At 37.7% G+C, this 18,150-nt stretch overlaps 1 protein-coding gene across 2 annotated transcripts in view; it reads right to left on the bottom strand.

The window, feature by feature from the left end:
* Positions 1–8,717: 8,717 nt before the first annotated feature.
* LOC124621968 overlaps positions 8,718–18,150 on the bottom strand; it is a 168,504-nt gene continuing 159,071 nt past the window's right edge. For both annotated transcript variants that reach the window (XM_047147501.1, XM_047147502.1), the window contains exon 10: positions 8,718–9,502. In XM_047147501.1, coding sequence (XP_047003457.1) covers positions 9,445–9,502 — 58 coding nt within the window. In that variant the 3' untranslated portion in view covers positions 8,718–9,444. The remainder of the gene's footprint in view (positions 9,503–18,150) is intronic.

Here is an 18,150-nt window from a genome sequence, read left to right as displayed (position 1 = left end):
GATCTGTCTATCCTCCAGGGATCCTTCCAAATAAAGCAACAAATTGAACACAATTAAATGGAAACCAATGAAATTTAATCAAACTCAGACACTTCTTCATTTCACTATTTAATATATCTACTTCATGGTAGACTTGTATATGTAGTCAAAGTTAGCACAATCAACGATGATAGGGCAAACGGGTTGGGGGGGGGGGGGGGGGGAATCTGAGTCTTTGTTTAACCACTATCACTTGGTTACATTTAATAACAAATATATGGCATAACACTCTGAGAGCTGTCTTATTTATGCATTGAGACAGAAGATGAATTTTACTTTCATGCTGTGCAGGAATTGATACATCATTGAACATAGTTTTGGCTTTAAACAACTAAATTTACACTCATACTCAGCAAACCACCTCACAGTGTGGATACTGAAGATACCACTATCTTTTTCGCTCTTCCCTGTTCCACTCACAAATAACATGGGAAGAATGACAGTTGTTAAACCTCCATAAGAACTCTAATTTCTCATATTTTCTCGTTGTGAGACATATCTGTGAAGTAGCAATATGTTGTCTGAATCTTGTAGGTGTTGTATGACTGTGTGGTGTCTCTGTCACGAAGCTCCATTTCTTTGGACTATGTTCTTTGACTTTGCTATTTTTTCTGTGTGTTCTCGCACAACCTTTTCTGCATTCGCTCTGTTCAGTGCTGAAATAAATGTTCATTTTGACTCTAAAAGTGTGTTATTACGGTTCTACGTCACGTAATACCCACAACTGTTATATGTGTGCAAGAAAATTATTCCTTCTGCAATTTGTCTCAGCCTTCTTGCCACACAACACAAAATAACTTAAACCTAGAACTATAGACAGTTGTAGATTAAATTAAGAATTCCTTATTTACACTTGGCAACCCTTTTACATACAGAATTGTCATTTCCCAACATGTAATATATACTTGAAAACATGTTATTGATAGCTCTGTAATGTGCTTCATCACCAAAGCAACCTAGTTTCATAGTGTGCAAGTTATAATCACAAAAAGGAAATTTAATCATGTCTTGTTCCATAGTCCAGCCATAAAGAGGTGCCTTCAGATGGCAGCAATAACAGGGAAGAATTTGAGTATTTCTGGGGAAATACTATGAAACTATGAGGGTTGAATGAAAAATAATGCCTCCACCTTCGTTAATTGGGTTCGGATGGGAATATTTTAATAAATCAAATGCAGAAATAATCTGTAGAATGCGATCTTAATTACCAATATTCACTTTTCCACAAAATCACCAGCCAATTGGATACATTTCTGCCAATGATGAACAAGTTTTTTGAAGCCATCACAGAAGAAGTCGACACTCCACAACCACAGTCTCACAGTTCCCTCAACATCTTCATCAGAAGCATAATGATGTCCCGGCAGATCGTCTTTCATTATAGGGAGTAGATGGAAGTCAGACAGTGCTAAATCTGGAATGTATGGAGGATGCCGTACGGTGTTGAGATTCAGTCTCTGATGGTCTGTTGTGGTGGCACGTGAAGTGTGCTGCTTGGCATTGTCATGCTGCAGAAAAACATTTCCCTTTTCCTTTCAGACCCTTATTAGCCATGGTTTCAAGTTTGCAGCATTTTGATGTAACACACTGAATTGATTGTTGTTCCATGATCAAGGAAATCAACAGGGATAAAGCCATCTGCATCCCAGAACACTGTGGTCATGATTTTTCCAGCTGAGGGCTGCGCCTTGAAATTTTTTTTCTGGGGCGAGTCTATGTGTTGATATTCCATACACTGACGTTTTGTATCTGGGTCATAATGGTGTACCCATGTTTCATCTCCTGTCACAATTGAGTGGAGAAAGGCGTCACCTTTATTCTCATAACGTGAGAGGAGTTCCTGGCAAATTTCAAGTCTGTGCGCTTTCATTTCAGAAGTCAGTATACGGGGTACCCATTGTGCACAGATCTTCCAATAGCGAAGAAAAGCAATAATGTGACCCCACACATTCTTGTGAAATGCCAATTGTGCTTGCAATTTCTCTCTGAGTGAGACGACGATCATCCTGAATCAATCTGTCAACATTTTGCTTGTGAAACTCGGTGGTTGCTGCCACAGGATGTCCAACTACTTGTTTGTCACGCAGGTTTTACTTACCCAATGACGCACAGTACTCACATCAACACAATCATCATAAACTGCTTTCATTCTCTGATGAATCTCCTTTTGGGTGACACCACCTGTTGTCAAGAATTCAATGACTGCACATTGCTTAAATCGCATTGACCGACTGTCTGTGCAGGGTTCCATACTTTACACTGTAACAACACAATAGTTCAATGTTAAGGCTTCCTGCCAACTGGAGTTGTAGAGAAGAGGCTACGGAACAAGCCAGTACTTGCCACATACCAATGCTGCCAACTGTTGAGTTATGAAGGTGGAGGCATTACTTTTCTGTCAATCCTCGTAGGTTGAAGATGAAGCACATTAAAGAGCTATCAATAACGTATGTTTTCAGGTACATATTACATGTTGGGAAATGACAAATTTGTATGAAAAAGCATGCCAATTGCCGCATATGCAGTGGTGGATGTAATCACTGCAAGGCCTGCGGGCGCACGGTATTAGGTGCAAGGCTCTGCTGTGGCCTCGTGGCAGTGAACATGTTAATGGACTTGGATAATAAGTATTTATTGGAGAGTTACTCTCACATTCCACAACAAGTGAAATCATCAAATATGTAACACATTGTCTTTCATTTGAAATTACTTCATAAACTTTTGAGGGGATTACCACAAGTGGTCCATCATACAGGAATTGGTAATAGTGGTTAATGAACAATTAACCAACACTGTAAGGAACAAGGTAAGGACCTGTGAATGCACAATTTATCATAATGAAAGAAAACACTATAATGGTGTGCTTTGGCATGTTCAGCCGAGTTGTTGATTCCATTTTTGTGCACAATATGTTGGCGACTGACCCAGTCATCATTTTCAGGTGCTGTGAGCTGTGTTAGTAATGAAACTGCCTGCCAGGCTTGCAGTCACATCGTGAAGTATTGTTGGCGTTGCACTGTTACCTATAACCAAGTTGGAAGCCCAGAACCTGCTAAACCCTTTGATGCTCGCTTGTTTTCAGGGTCCACACGCACTCCCAGCATTTTGCAGCTCTAGTGGACAGAATGACTGGTGAGATTTTAATAAACTCAGTGTCAGATCCAAAAGCCCTCCTTACACTGTAACCTCCGTACCACTTTATTGGGTTTTTTTAGATCTTTATTTTGAGAGACTTCTTAATTAAGCTTTCCCGGAGATTTGGTGTTAGTGCAATAACGGTCTGTCCCGCGTAACAAGCCGCATTCATGTGGGATGCAGTACACTTTTTGCTTTCTGGGATCTAGGTTACATTTTAACATTACAAAGAGAAGACTTTTTACCTTTGTTGAAACACACAAAATACATTGGATGCCATTTTTATGTGGGAGTCTACCAGTTTTTCAGAAGACTGGGCTGGCATAACTCAGAAAAGCAATTCTTAGCTTTTTTTTCCATTTTTCCATCTCTACCTCAGGCACTGCTGATTTTGACTGCAATGCCTGCTCAATTTGTCGACCTATATATCCATTCCTTCAGAACACTAACTGCATTTGTAGTAAAACTTTGGCAAGACCCCCCTTGCCTGACATTACATAAGCTGTAAGGATCATAGGCTTCAGCCTCTAATCAAGTGCAACTATTAAATATCAAGTCACTAACTGTTTTCTTGGATACTGCTTCGTTTTAATTTTAGCAATTTATTTATTTATTATTATTATCTATTTATTATGGTTAGATAAATTATATGAAAAAGTGATTACACCTGTATAGTAAAATATATTAATGTCCTGCATAATTACTGCAGAAAATTTACAATGGGGTTTAAGTTACAAGTGTCCAACAGTAGTTGGAAATGATTTCTTTTACCCATAATTTTCAAAAACTTAATTCTCTTAGGATTTCTATATATTGTAATTAGGTAGAAGTTTGCACTGCATCTTGTGGATGAAGCTCACTTTGTGTTTGCCTTCAAATATAGGATTATGAAAATATGGTTCTGCCTTGAAAAATCACAAATTATTATAAGACACAATCACATTTTGAAAATGCGTGATGACATCATTATCAGTGGGTTCCTTTATTTTCTGTCAAAATTACGCATGAAAATATATCATCATCAAGATAGCAAAACCCTGCATCTCAATAAAGATATTCTTAGGTCTTCTACAGCAAAGTATCAAAACTGATTATCTTGTAGCATTGAAATACTGAAGTATGGTGCCTCGTATCTCAGAAGAATGTTTCTGCTTGGGAATTCATTCATGTTGTGTAATGTAATAATTATTAGTTTGTAGATGAGATTTACAATATTCTTAATGTGGGATGAATTTTCACTCTGCTGCGAAATGTAGGCTGATTTGGAACTTCCTGGAAGATTAAAAGTGTGTGCTGGTCCAGGACTCAAACCTAGCTTTGATCTTCGCTGGCAAGTGCTCTACCAACTGAGCTACCCAAGTGCGGCTCATGGCCTGCCCTCACAGCTTTACTTACAGCAGAACCTAATTTCCTACCTTTCAAACTTCACAGAAGTTCTCCTGCAATGTTGCAGTACTACCACTCCTGGAAGGAAGGACATTCCAGAGACAATGTGTGTCTATGTCTCATGTCTTTACAGTGTCCTTTCTTCCAGAAGTGCTAGTCCTGCAATCTTTCAGGGGAACTGCAAAGTTAGGAAGTTAGAGATACACAAATAATGAAGTATGCTATTTTCAGTAAGCAAATCAATTTCTATAATGAAAGACAAAGATGATAAAAGTAATACGGGTAAGAAAAAAGAACAAATAGAAATAAGAACCTACAGGCCCATGATGCTCATTGAATTTCCAGTGCAAGTCAATGACTAGAGTATCAACAGAAAAGCCCCACAGATGTGTGACACAATTGCTCTTATTCTCTATTTATATAAATGATCTGGCCAATAGGATGAGCAGCATCTGCAACTGTTTGCTGATGATGCTATGTATACTGCAAACTATCATCATCGACTGACTGTACAAGGATACAGGGATGAGTTAGACACAATTTCCAACTTTCTCTAAATATAGAAAAATGTAAACTAATGCAAATGAGTAGAAAAACTATCCTGTAGTGTTCAAATGTAGTATTAGTGGTATGCTGCTTCACGAAGTTGCATTGATTAAATATGTAGGCATAACATTGAAAAGCAGTACGAAATGGAAGCACATAAGATAATAGGAAAGGACAGTCTTAGATTTTGGTTTATCAGGAAAATTTTAGGAAATGTAGCTCATATACAAAGGGGACCCATTCTTGAGAACTGGTTGATCGTTTGGGATCCCCATCAGGTTGGATTAAAGGATGATGATGATTGGATTGTGGGGTGCTCAACTGCGCGGTAATCAGTGCCTGTACAAATTCTCTACCTTTGCTCAGCCCAGTCTCTACAGTTTCATGAACAACGATGAAATGATGAGGACAACACAAACACCGAGTCATCTCAAGGCAGGTGAAAATCCCTGACCCCACTGGGAATTGAACCCAGGACCCCGTGCTCGGGAAGCGAGAATGCGACCACGATGGATTAAAGGAAGACAATGAGACAATTCAGAAGCATGTTCCTAAATTTGTTACCAGCAGATTTGATAAACAAGCAGATATTATGGAGATGCTTATTGAACTACTCAAATGGCAATGGCCAGAGGGGAAAACCAATGTTATTTTTGCACAACATTATTGAGAAAATTTAGAGAACATGCATTTTCAGCTGATGCAGAACAATTCTACTGCTGCCAATGTACATTTTGCATAAGGAGTGTGGAAACAAGAAAACAGAAATTAGGGCTCATATGGAGACATGCAGACAGGCATTTATCCCTTGATTCACTTGTAAATGAAACAAAAGGAAATGAAATGATTTGCAGTGATACATGGTACCCACCACCACACAATGGCTTGTGGAATGTGTGTGTGTGTGTGTGTGTGTGTGTGTGTGTGTGTGTGTGTGTGTAAATGAAACAAAAGGAAATGAAATGATTTGCAGTGATACATGGTACCCACCACCACACAATGGCTTATGGAATGTGTGTGTGTGTGTGTGTGTGTGTGTGTGTGTGTGTGTGTGTGTGCGCGCCTGTGCAGATATAGAAAGAACTAAAAAATGTGTTCAATATCTGAGGAAAACTATTGTCAAATATTTATCACATTCTTGTCAAATAGACTGGGAATGGGATTCATGTATGTTGTTACCCAGTTGAACGGAAAGAAGTTAAAATCCAAAATAGGGGAATCAAGAAGAAAACAGTTTTCAGTACAGTTTAGTGTTCAAAGAAATGTTCTTTCCAACAATAAGCCCTGGTGAATGGTCAGTCAGTAGTTGAGATTAACAGAGTATACAGGTTAATTATTTCAAAACAAAATGGCAATAGAAAGAAGAAAGCAATGCACTGAAAGAAAATATATATAAATTATTGGATAAAATTCCAAAGTTACCATCCCACTACAGCTGAGCATCATTTCATTAACTGTACAGAGCATTCAAAAGTGATTACATTAGCAGTAATACTGAACCAATTGCAAAAAAGGAAAAAAAAATTTTCTTTATTCTGTCAACAGATAAAAATTAATGTGGGACATAATATTTCAGAGAGCAAGCACAATGCTCACAGATGAAAAAGGAAGGTCAAGACAAGAGAAGCACTATGATAAAAAGGCACCTGAAGCAGGAAAGTGCTGTGTGTTTGCCATGGCCAGAAAGAGATTAAATGACGTGGATGTGTAAAGATAATGGAAGATGCCAGAATACCAAAACAAATTACGGAAGCCACGTTTGAAGGTAAGAGGGAGACCTAGAGTAAGAGGGATTGACTCGATGAAGACCAGTTTAAGAAGAAGAAATCTGGACTGGAACAAAACAGTTACACAAGAAGAATGGTGAAAAGACAGGAGAAAGTGGAGAAGTACTATAAACTTTCCAACCTGGCCTGACGCCGGATAAAGGGGAAACAAAGACAATATGGTTTGGTGGTATGTTATATTTGGCATGGAGGAGGCAGTTGGGTGCTAATGTGTTTGCAATTTTAATTGCAGAATGTGGAATGCAGTAGAACACCCATACCCATGTGTGAAAGACACTGGCTGGCTGGTTGGCTGGCTGGCTGGCTGGTTTGGGGGAGGAGACCAGACAGCGAGGTCATCGGTCTCATCGGATTAGGGAAGGACGAGGAAAGAAATCGGCCGTGCCCTTTGAAAGGAGCCTGGAGCGATTTAGGGAAATCACGGAAAACCTAAATTAGGATGGCCAGACGTGGGATTGAACCATCATCCTCCAGAATGCGAGTCCAGTGTGCTAACCACTGCGCCACCTCGCTCGGTGAGAAAGAGGTATAATCCATATGTAGATACTGAATATAAACTGGATTTTGAAAAGGACTGTAAATTACTTTCAAAACACCCTAACACAGTCATTAGGGATATAAAAGAATGTGTACAATGGCCCAGTTGCAATTTCAGTTTGAAAGTATTACGATTCAGTGTCTCTCAAACTCGGATATTTCAACAGATTAGCATCCTTTTATGAAGGTCTTCTTTATAAACAATATTACACAAATTGTAGCAAAAACACAAGCAACTTTTCAATAATTTCTATCTTTGTGCTAAAAAGCTTTAATTTCAAATTATATTTGTGTTATGAATATGCTCAGTTCTGATAGGAACATTAAAAACTAAGTGCAAAAACTAACTTATTGTTTGTTAACAGCGTTTTGTTACAAAAGCTTGTATCTTATTAAATAAGGTTATTAATACTACAAAACTGCTGAATAACACATGCATCAGATATAGTAACTTTAGTTTCCGACTCAAAACCTCTGTGATGTAGTATGACTTATCAATTAAAATTTTATTATTAGAATGTTCATTAGTTTCCTGTATGATACATAGTATTGAGACACAAGATTTTGCAATCTTAATGTTGATTTACAATTTTGGGGTTATGGTATTGATATTCATTACATTATCTTAGCATAACATATTGATGTTTGTGTGACTGTCTGTCATCTGCAGTACAGTTGATTTTTGCTGCAGTTTGTCATCTGCAATTGATCAGGCTTTCTCAATAGCATATAAATAATATATTTACCAAAATGTAAGGCCTAAAACCAGAATTATCCATTCACTTTGGTAACGACCTAGTCATTTTGGCAAGTTGATGCCCAAAGCAGAGTGTGGCTCGCTCTCCACTGATTGAAGGGCTTTAAACCAGTTGTACCACTTCGTAATCTGTGTGACACCTTTAGCATAATCACCAAAAGCTGTCTGAATCTTCCGGATGGTTTCCACCTGGCTGTTGCTCAGTTTCTGGCAAAATTTGATGCTGCAGTGCTGCTCCACTCATTCTGTAACTTTTCTTGCAATGAAAAAACAATGCCAGCACTACGCCCTACCTCACTTAACTGCTGCTTGCAGGTGGGAAAAAATTAATGCATGGACACGTGGGTTCAAGATTGGCTTATCCATTAGGTGGTGTTCAGGAAAAAAAAAGTCTTTAACTACTTCCTTATGCTGTATCAAAACTGAACAATCTGTTGGCAGGTTACTGTACACAAATTCTTGCGCTCTGCTGGAAGTTCTATTTATTTTTATTTCAAATTAAAATAAGTGGGGGTAAGGATAAAAACACACTGTGTAAAAAAAGTTTATTGTATCAATTGTTGCTGATTTCTTTTCATAAATTTATAAATATATACAACTTTTTGTTTACAAAATCTTTTGATACAAAAACAATACTCATTTCTTGCATTTCAAAATCTACTCCTTAAAACAGAAGGATATGAAAAATGCCTGCTATCAACTTCCATTTTTTCTCTAAAGTACAAAATAGTAACTTTTTAAAAACAGATGTGCACATCTTCGTAAAACTCAGCTCTTTTCTTACGTGACAGACCACATAATACTGCAGTTTTATGAAGAATTTAATGAAGGGATGACAATGCACTGATTCACCAAAGCCATTAACAGGTCAGTCTTTCAACATCTAACAAGTGGAATAATTAACTAGACTATGCAACTTTTAAAGCAAGCACCAGAACCACTTCAGTCTACAATTATTGGTAAACATTAATACGTAAATGAAAAACACATTAGTATTCAAGATGTAATGTCTTTTTTAACAAAAGCAGTTACCTCTGAACAAAAAAGTAAATACTGAAATCATGTATTAAATGAACTGTTTCTTATTTCCATTAAGTGAGGTGTAACATCTCTGGTGAACTTCTTAACTGAAGAATTCCACATAGCTTCATCACATATAACAAAATGTTAAATTTATTAAAACCAGTCAATGTTTATCATGTCTTTCATAAAAACGTGTATTTGAGGCACTATGGTATTATTAAAATGTCATCTAAATTAGTAATAACCAGGCATTTTATTGGTTTTGCTGGGTGGCTGCCCAGCATTTGATGACCTGAAAGAGAGAAGCTCACATGAGTGCATAATTCAATCTATGTAGCAAATTAATTGCTGTGTTAATAAGACAGAATAGAAATATTATTGAATGCAAGTAATTTATAACCTAATCATGTAAAAGTGTGTTCCCAGTGATATGAGCACTGTCCTGTTGTGCTTCAGAGAGAAAAAGGTAGAGTTATTTATAGGACTTCTGTGGGCAAAAAGTAGGGGCCAAAAATATCTTTTTACAATGTTTTTTTGCTCCTAGGCAAAGAAAAAAATTAAATGTGGCATCCTCAAGTAATACAGAACACAACACTGCTTTCCAAGCACACATTTTGGTTACATTTACTGTACCGTTAAAGCCTCATTATCTCTTTTTATGATTTGTCTCTCTAATTGGAGTCTATACTTTAGACTTCTGAACTCATTCAAAACAACAAAAGAAATGAATTAATGTATGGAAATGACAATAAATAGATAAATATTATGAGAAGGATGGATTTTCAAGGAAATACACTAGCGGGAAACTTAAGTTTTTCATAGTGAAAATATATTGTATATACATTTTGTACCATATTTTTTTCACTACTTGGTAGCAATAACCCCTTTTTACGATTGCTGTAAATTGCTAATCAGCTATCTTCAGATTACAAGAGTACTGCAGCAAACGATATCTCCAACTTGATTGTATCATATCTCACACAATGCTGTTGTGAATGCTGTGGTGGTGGTGGTGGTGGTGGTGGTGGTGTGATGATGACACTAGTTAGCAGATATAGTGATATGGCACAAGTTCAGGTGGCATTTTAAGATCTCTGCTGGCAGCCAATCCTATTCTTTAGAAAGAGCTGTACAGAAGATTCCTCTGTGGGGGGTTGACTGGCATCAATTTCTCTCTACAAAACACCTGACCAACAACAAATGTTTTAACAATTCAACATGTTGCTTTCTTACACTCTCCTTCCACCCCTAAACAGAACTATTATTTTTCCATAATATTCCAGTGATTGTACTGGCTACACCTTTCCTTCCTCATGGATATGTGATAATTATTCTATATACTGAGGTGTGATTAATCTGTGATAAAAATATTCTTCCATTCATTTACAGTACAATTTCAACACTCCTGATGCAACAGTCTTTAAACCTGCTTCCTCACTTTTTGAGAAGGGCACGTACTGCTAGAATCTCGAACAGACCACCTGCTCTGATTCTCAAATATACAGGTTGTCCGGCAACTACCAGCTGAAGGAAGTGTTAGCTCTACAAACAGCTATGGTGTAGAAATTGTTACATATTGTTAAGTCCAAATATTGGTTCTGTGGTGGAGTGGTTGCTCTTTGTCCACCTCATACAGGTCCATAATAAATATTTCTTGTGTCCTTGAACAACCATCAAAATCACTAAACTGCTACAGATCAATGTTCCAGCACACTGTTCACATGGAAAATAAGGCTGTTGGTAGGAAGATAAATTAATCAGCACCATTTTGATTAGCCCTCCCTGTTGTTGGCTCAATGCCCCTCTTTCCACATTCCTGTTTGGACTTAACCTTTGAACAATAGTTTAGTAGGACTCTACTGTCCATTAAATCCAGGACGAAGAGAATCAAAAGCACACACATGGCGGGAAGATCAACATCCATTAAATAGTGGCCTTGCGATAAATGCAAATTATGCCTCAATATGTGAAAATGTGAATCTACGTAATAAATGCTATTTCATAGCCAACTGTATCCAAATCAACTTGTTTATGAGAGATAGTTTGAAATAGCTTTACTTTCTGGAAATAAGTATCAAAAAAGCAACCAATTTTCCATTATCAGTTTTGCAAAATATCTGGTGAAGTCCAATTTGGGAAGAGAATGTGCTTAAGAAGGTGCCTACAAAGAAAGGGCACCTATGCACAAACGTATCAGTGCATTTATAAGTTATGTTCTGGTGTCAAATCAAACAGTGGATGGTTGCCCAATATCTGTAAAGGCTGTTTTACATAAATCAGTTTCTGGTCAAAACTGAGTACTCGCTGTGGATGTGCACGCTATACTTGTGTGTAACTCAACAGCCAACTACTTAACAAATGAGACAGAGACATCCATGATCAATTGATTGTGCCAAGTGTAGAGCTTGTAAACTCAAGAGTATGCTGCAGACTGTACATCTGTTGAAACAAGGGATTGTGATGTCACCTGCATCAATACTCCGCAATCCACTTGTCAGTGTAATCCACCTGTCAGTGTATTGTGGAGGATACTTCTTATACCACTAACTGCCTTACCTGTTCTATTTGCGAATGATGTGTGGGAAGAATTATCGTCGATAAGCCTCTGTGTTAGCTCTAATTTTTCAAATTTTCTCATTGTGGTCATTTTGCGATACATAAAATAGTGGAAATTAGTATACGAGCAGGATTCCTATGAAAGTAATATACAATGTATGAAGCATTTATTTATCGAATTTAGTATGAGAGTAGCAGATATATATAAGACAATCATGACAATAGAATTACATAGTTTCTTTTGTAACACGAGTAACAAAATAATGTGTCTGCATTTCTTGGCTGGAAATTGGTATAAAAGCAGCTACTGTTCTGTTGTGTTATTGCACTGTTAGTATGTTGTCCAACATCTGTTCTTCCTAATAGCCTCAAAAGTTCTCTTCGACATTGATTTTGATAGGGTTTGTAGTTCTTGCTGTGAAATTGTTGTCCACTCTTCTTGTATTGCTATTTACAGCTCACATACAGGCTCAAATTGCCTTCCATTGTGACAAACATGCCTGACAGGTATTCCCCATAGATTTTATATGAGGTTCAAATCCAGGCTGCATGCGGGTGGGGCCAGACATTGATACCTTTTATCTTCAAACCTCTTTTTTATTATAGAAGAAACATGCACAGATGCATTATCCTGTTGAATATTAGACTTTCATCCCCTAGATCATCATATATTCTAATCCATTCTGTCTCTAGCTCTATGGATACATGTTACAGTTTATTCTACTGTTCACTCAAGGAATGTGTGATCTACCTTTAGTGCAGAATGCTACCCAAATCCTAACACTTCGACCACCAAAATGTCTGCTCATTCTTACCTACTACTCTGTTCTTTGACCATGCCAATCATAATGAAATACATCCGGACCATATAAATTAAACTACTTCTGATCACTGAAGATCACTCTACCCCATTCTCTAGTGCATGACGTGTTACAGCGAACTACAATGTAACCTGTTTATGTTTGGATGTTAAGAGCAGGCTTATGCAGTCGTTTCTTGAATGCAAGTTGTTTTTTGTTGTACACATCTGGCAGTTACTGACAACTGTAAATCACTACCAAGTTGAGCAGAATAATGGTTTGTGGCCCTTGCTTTGGGCAAAAGTAACTGTTTTGATGCCTCAGATAATTTTCTACTTTGCCAATATTTTCTGTTCCATCCATGTTGTCTACCGATTCTGATGAAATTATAAATCTTTGTATTTGAATGCTTCAACTTTTGGTGATTCAGCAATTAGAGCGCCCCATTTCCTCCTATATACCAATTTATTTGCTTTTTCATCACACAATAACTGTTTTCTGTATGTCTATATCACAATTGCGGCTTATGTACAAAATACGCACTGTCACTAATGATGTCTGGTTCCTACCTGCTAGAAAGGCATGTACACACGTACACACACACACACACACACACACACACACACACACACACAGAGGTGAGTTCCACCCTTGACATCTTGTTATATACTGCACTACTGACATCAAATGCAATATCATTTGACTGTATTTGTAAGTACACTGGATCCCACACTATTGCATACACACTGTGCACAATTATTACAATTGACGATGTTAATTCTCCAACATACTCTCTCTAAATTTCAACAGTAAATCTCTCTGTGATGTACAATGCCTCTCTTGTAGCATCTGTCATTGGAGTTTGCTGACGATTTTAACTCTCTCATGAGGACTAAACGGTGCCGCAACAGAAGGCAGCAATATTTGTTGGATCTTCTCTCCCTCTTCTGTCAGTCCTACCTAGTAAGCGTTCCTGACTGATGAACTTACTCAAGAATTGGTCAAACAAGTGTCTTGTGAGCCACCTCTTTACAGGGTGAATTACATTTCCTTAAGAGTGTTCCTAAGAGTGAGTCTGGCATCTGCTGTTCCTATTATTGGTTTTATGTGGTCATTCCACTTAAAAGCTTCTCCAGACAGATACTCCTTCATATTTTACAGCAGTTACCATTTCCAGCAATTTGTCGTAAGTAGTGTAGCTGTACAGTAGTGGATTTCTTTTCCTGTGTGTGTACAATGTTATATTTATTTACATTCAGGATACGCTGCCAGTCTCTGCACCATTCATCAATCCTCTGCAGGTCCTTCTGCAAATCAAGGGTTTTCTGGCATTGCTATCTTCTTATAGACAACGCCATAATCTGCGAACAGCCTTAAAGAGCTCCTGAAGCAACCTGCTCCATCATTTATATACATTGTAAATAGTATCGGTCCTATCACACTTCCTTGGGGTACTCCTGAAATCTTTAATTTCTGCCGATTTTGTTTCATTGAGAGTGAAGTGTGAGTTCTCTCTGCAAGAAAGTCTTGAATCAATTCACAAGTCTGGTAAGATGGTTTGTAAGTTCATACTTTTTCACTAAATGGCAGTACAGGACCCTGTCAAATGCTTTCCTGAAGTCAAGGAACACAGATCACCTTGAATGCTGTTACCTACTGCACTATCTTCTGGAAGAACAGAGCAAGGCGAGTTTCACTAGATCTGTCTGTGGAATACATTATGAATTTTATAGAGATGGTTTTTGTTCTCCAAAGAACATCACAATTCTTGAGCCTACAACATTTTCCTTAATTTCACAAAAGATAGACATCAACAATATACGTGCATCTGTCCTAGAGCCCTTCTTGAAAACTGGAGCGACCAGCACTTTTTTCCGGTCACTAGGTACCCTTCATTGTTCCAGAGATTACGTTAAACTGCTCTAGTAGGGGAGCAAGTTCTTTAGCGTAATCTTTGTACAATATTACTGGTGCCTCATCTGATCCTGATGCCTTTCTATTACTAAATGATTTTAGTTGCTTTTCTACTGTTCAATCCATTATCTCAATATCTGCCGTTTCGATGTTCGTACAATTATTGAAAGAAGGGACCATGTTACTGTGTTCCGCAGTGAAACAATTTTGGAAGATCAAATTCAGGAAGACCAAATCCAGTATTCTGGCCTTCTCTCTTATATTCCATTCCAGTGCCAGTAATGTCTCTGAGTAAATGAGTATATTATTTTGAGATACTTACTGATTTTATGTAAGATCAAACCTCTTAGGGTTTTTACTCAGACCAGTTGACAAAATATTACTTTCAAAGTCATTTAACACTTATCTCATTGCTTTCCTTTGTTCACTTTCACTTTGTTCACCATTTGTCAGCCAGGTTTCGAATTTTCTTGAATCTGTGATGAAGGTCTCTCTGTTTATGTAGAAGTTTTCTAATACTGCTGTTAAACCACGGTGGGTTTTTCCCATCCACTATCACCATGCTTGAAACATACTTGTCTAAGGCATATTCAACAATGCTTTTGAATTTTGTTCTATTTGTGCGCCACTTCTATGTCCTCATGACTGAATATTTGATGCTGACTACTCTAGCTAAGCAAAAATATTTTCCTAACTTTCTTAACACTCCTTGTAATACCCATAGTCATAATTGCTACCACAGCCTTATGTTCCCTGATACCCTTCTCTACTCCAGAAGTGCAGGTGTATCTGTTGCTATAGTCCGATCCATGAACGATGGCACTTCGCGTGATTTCACTGTTGCTGTTCCAAGCGGCACTAAGCGGATAAATGTGCTTGCACCTGAAGAAAATGTGTACACAGGAAGTTGCATCTCTCGCATGGTTGAGCAGAATTTGTTGCTTACCACCACTGTCAAGATGCGACAACTCACAACAAATGCAATAAAAATTTGCTACGTAATAAGCTACGATCACATTTAACGCTCACATTAGCTGCAACATTCACAGCAGAACACTACTGAATGCTCATTGGATGTCGGAGAATGTGTGACATAGATGTGCAGAACAATCCTAAACTCAACTGCCATTGTTCATGACTCCAATTTCAGGTGGTCTAAGATATTTCATGTGTGAACTGTTAACTATCTGCTCGAAGTAATATTCAGTAATGACATCCATAATAATGTCACATGAATTCCTGTGCCTGGGAAAAGTTTTGATAGCAAGACTCTCCCACTCTGCACCTGGCAAGTTGAAGTGACTGCCCGCTACTTCATGATCTGCTTATTTACTAAATGCTGCAAGTTCTCTCTGAAGCACTCTATCATTACAACTTCTGATGTAGGTGGTCTATGAAAGCATCTGATTACCATTTTTGACCCACTTTTGATGCTTAACTTCACCCAGATTAATTCACATTCAGACTCTGTAATAACCTCCCTAGATATTAACAAATTCTTTACTTTAATAAATTCGCAGCCACCAGTGGTGACTAACCTATCCTTACAATAACTATTCCAATCTGATTTTAGGATTTTGCTGCTATTCACTACTTCTTTAAACAATTTTCTGTTGGTAATACTATCTGGGCATCACAGCCTTCAATACACAATACTCATTTTGGCACCTCAGCATGGATGCTCCTGCAGTTAACCTATTCTCACTGAGCTCACTCATTATAGTACCGGGTTTTGTGCTTTTGTATCTTCTTCATCTTTATTTTGTTGTTTGCTTAGTTTTCATGACAATGCAAATGTTGTGCCAAAGCCTGGTATTTTTCCTACTAGTGTTCTCACACAAGAAAGACTAAATATCAAAGCGAAACGGTACCGCTATTTACAATATTGGTTCCACGACAAAAGAGAAGCCTACATTATGGATAAACAAGAATGTAAATAGATAAACCTTTTTACCGAGAAAAGTACTTTGAAAGAAATCAAGATACAGAGGACAATATAAAAAGGTGCTGTCTGCTGCCTTATAAATGTTGTTTGATATGTTCCTAAGTATATATTTTCTCAAGCAGATAAATGTAGATATTTTTCGAAGTCTGGATGACACATTTTCTTTCTTTCAGTTATCAGAATTTTGTGTTGTATGTAGCATGTTATTTTATTTTCCTATTTTCAAAAGAATGAGGAAAGTAATCCTGCCCCATCATGGGTTTCATGCGAAGCCTCACAACTGCAAAGGTGTCGACAATCCCCATGACCATGTGTCAGTTCCGCTTTTGCAGAAACACAGAAAATGGTATAAAGCTAGCTTCGCTGAGAAGGGGTGGTGGTACTTGTTCCTCACACTACTCCTCACCCTTCGAGCAGCCAGAGTTCTTATTTACTCACAACTGGCAGTTATATTGTAGACTCTACACTACAGCAACCACGCTGAAGGCCTTCCTGTAAAGTGCACGTAATTATTTTTAAGTTCTACTTATATCCCAATGCTAAAGTACTTCATTTGTTCTGTCTGTAGCATTGTTAAGTACAGGTTGCGAATTACATGAAAGGACTCTGCAATACGCTAATCCAATCTTACATACTACAGATTTGAAATCGATGTTCTGCAGATCTTGAAATTATTGAACAGGATAGGAAAAGAGAGATAATTTCAAGAAATACCTTAAATCAGAGAAGTGCTCAATGGTGAGAAAATGCTGCTACTTCTCAACACAAACAATCATTTGCTGAAAACTTAAATAGAGCAAAAATAAGAAAACAAGTGAAGACTATTTCAGGGTTGGAGGTTTAAGTTTTATAAAAGCAAATATTCCACTCAAAAAGCTATAATTATAAAGGAAAAACTAATTAATCTCTCATTATTTTATCACCAACTATGATGTATCATGCAGCGTAACTTGCTGTGACAGTGCGAGAGAGAGACAAAGATATTGTTTATTACTCTGTGGCGGTCAGCGCTCACATAATTATTCTTAGGATATAGAGTTTTTTGTTCTTGTTTAGAGTAATTTTAGGAGAGGAGAGCCATTCCTGTGATATAAAAAATCGACGCCATTGCGAGTTTTTGATTCACATTGTAAAATATAAGTGTATATGGAAGGAAATCAGTTAATAGAACACCAGCTTGAGAACAGTTCCGACGGGAGCGTTCAGTTCTAGTGAAATAGTTCGATGTTTTCTTCGGAAAAGAAGTCACTTCATGGATCATTCAAATCCACAATAGTAACTGGACATTTCTCAGAACTGAAAGCAATCTGATTGCTATGCAACAGAGCCCCGAAGAATATTTCTCCGTACTTTGGTTACCACTTTCAGCTCAACACGGTATCTGCAGCATCTGGAGCAGATTTCTACACAGCGGAAGCGTGTAATCGCTATCAGTTTCACACACCGCCCTGTGTACGCTGTATGTATTTACCCAGAACAGTAAACATACAGTTACTCACACACACAGAAAGACAATACTAGGTGGTGTGGGGAAACATTTCAGTATAAAGGCCGTGTAGAGCTAAACAGTAATTAGCCTAGTAAGAAGGGGAGTCTCTATAGATGTCTACCGTTAGACAGGACACGATCCTGATATAACACTCACAGTGAACCTGCAATATAACTATGTTAGTAATTTAGTAATTAATGTTTCATTGTGTGTCTATATGTCTAGTTTTATAGAGT

This window comes from Schistocerca americana, chromosome 7, assembly GCF_021461395.2.
Source record: "Schistocerca americana isolate TAMUIC-IGC-003095 chromosome 7, iqSchAmer2.1, whole genome shotgun sequence".
NCBI lineage: Eukaryota > Metazoa > Arthropoda > Insecta > Orthoptera > Acrididae > Schistocerca > Schistocerca americana.
This window is presented reverse-complemented; position numbering and strand designations above follow the sequence as displayed.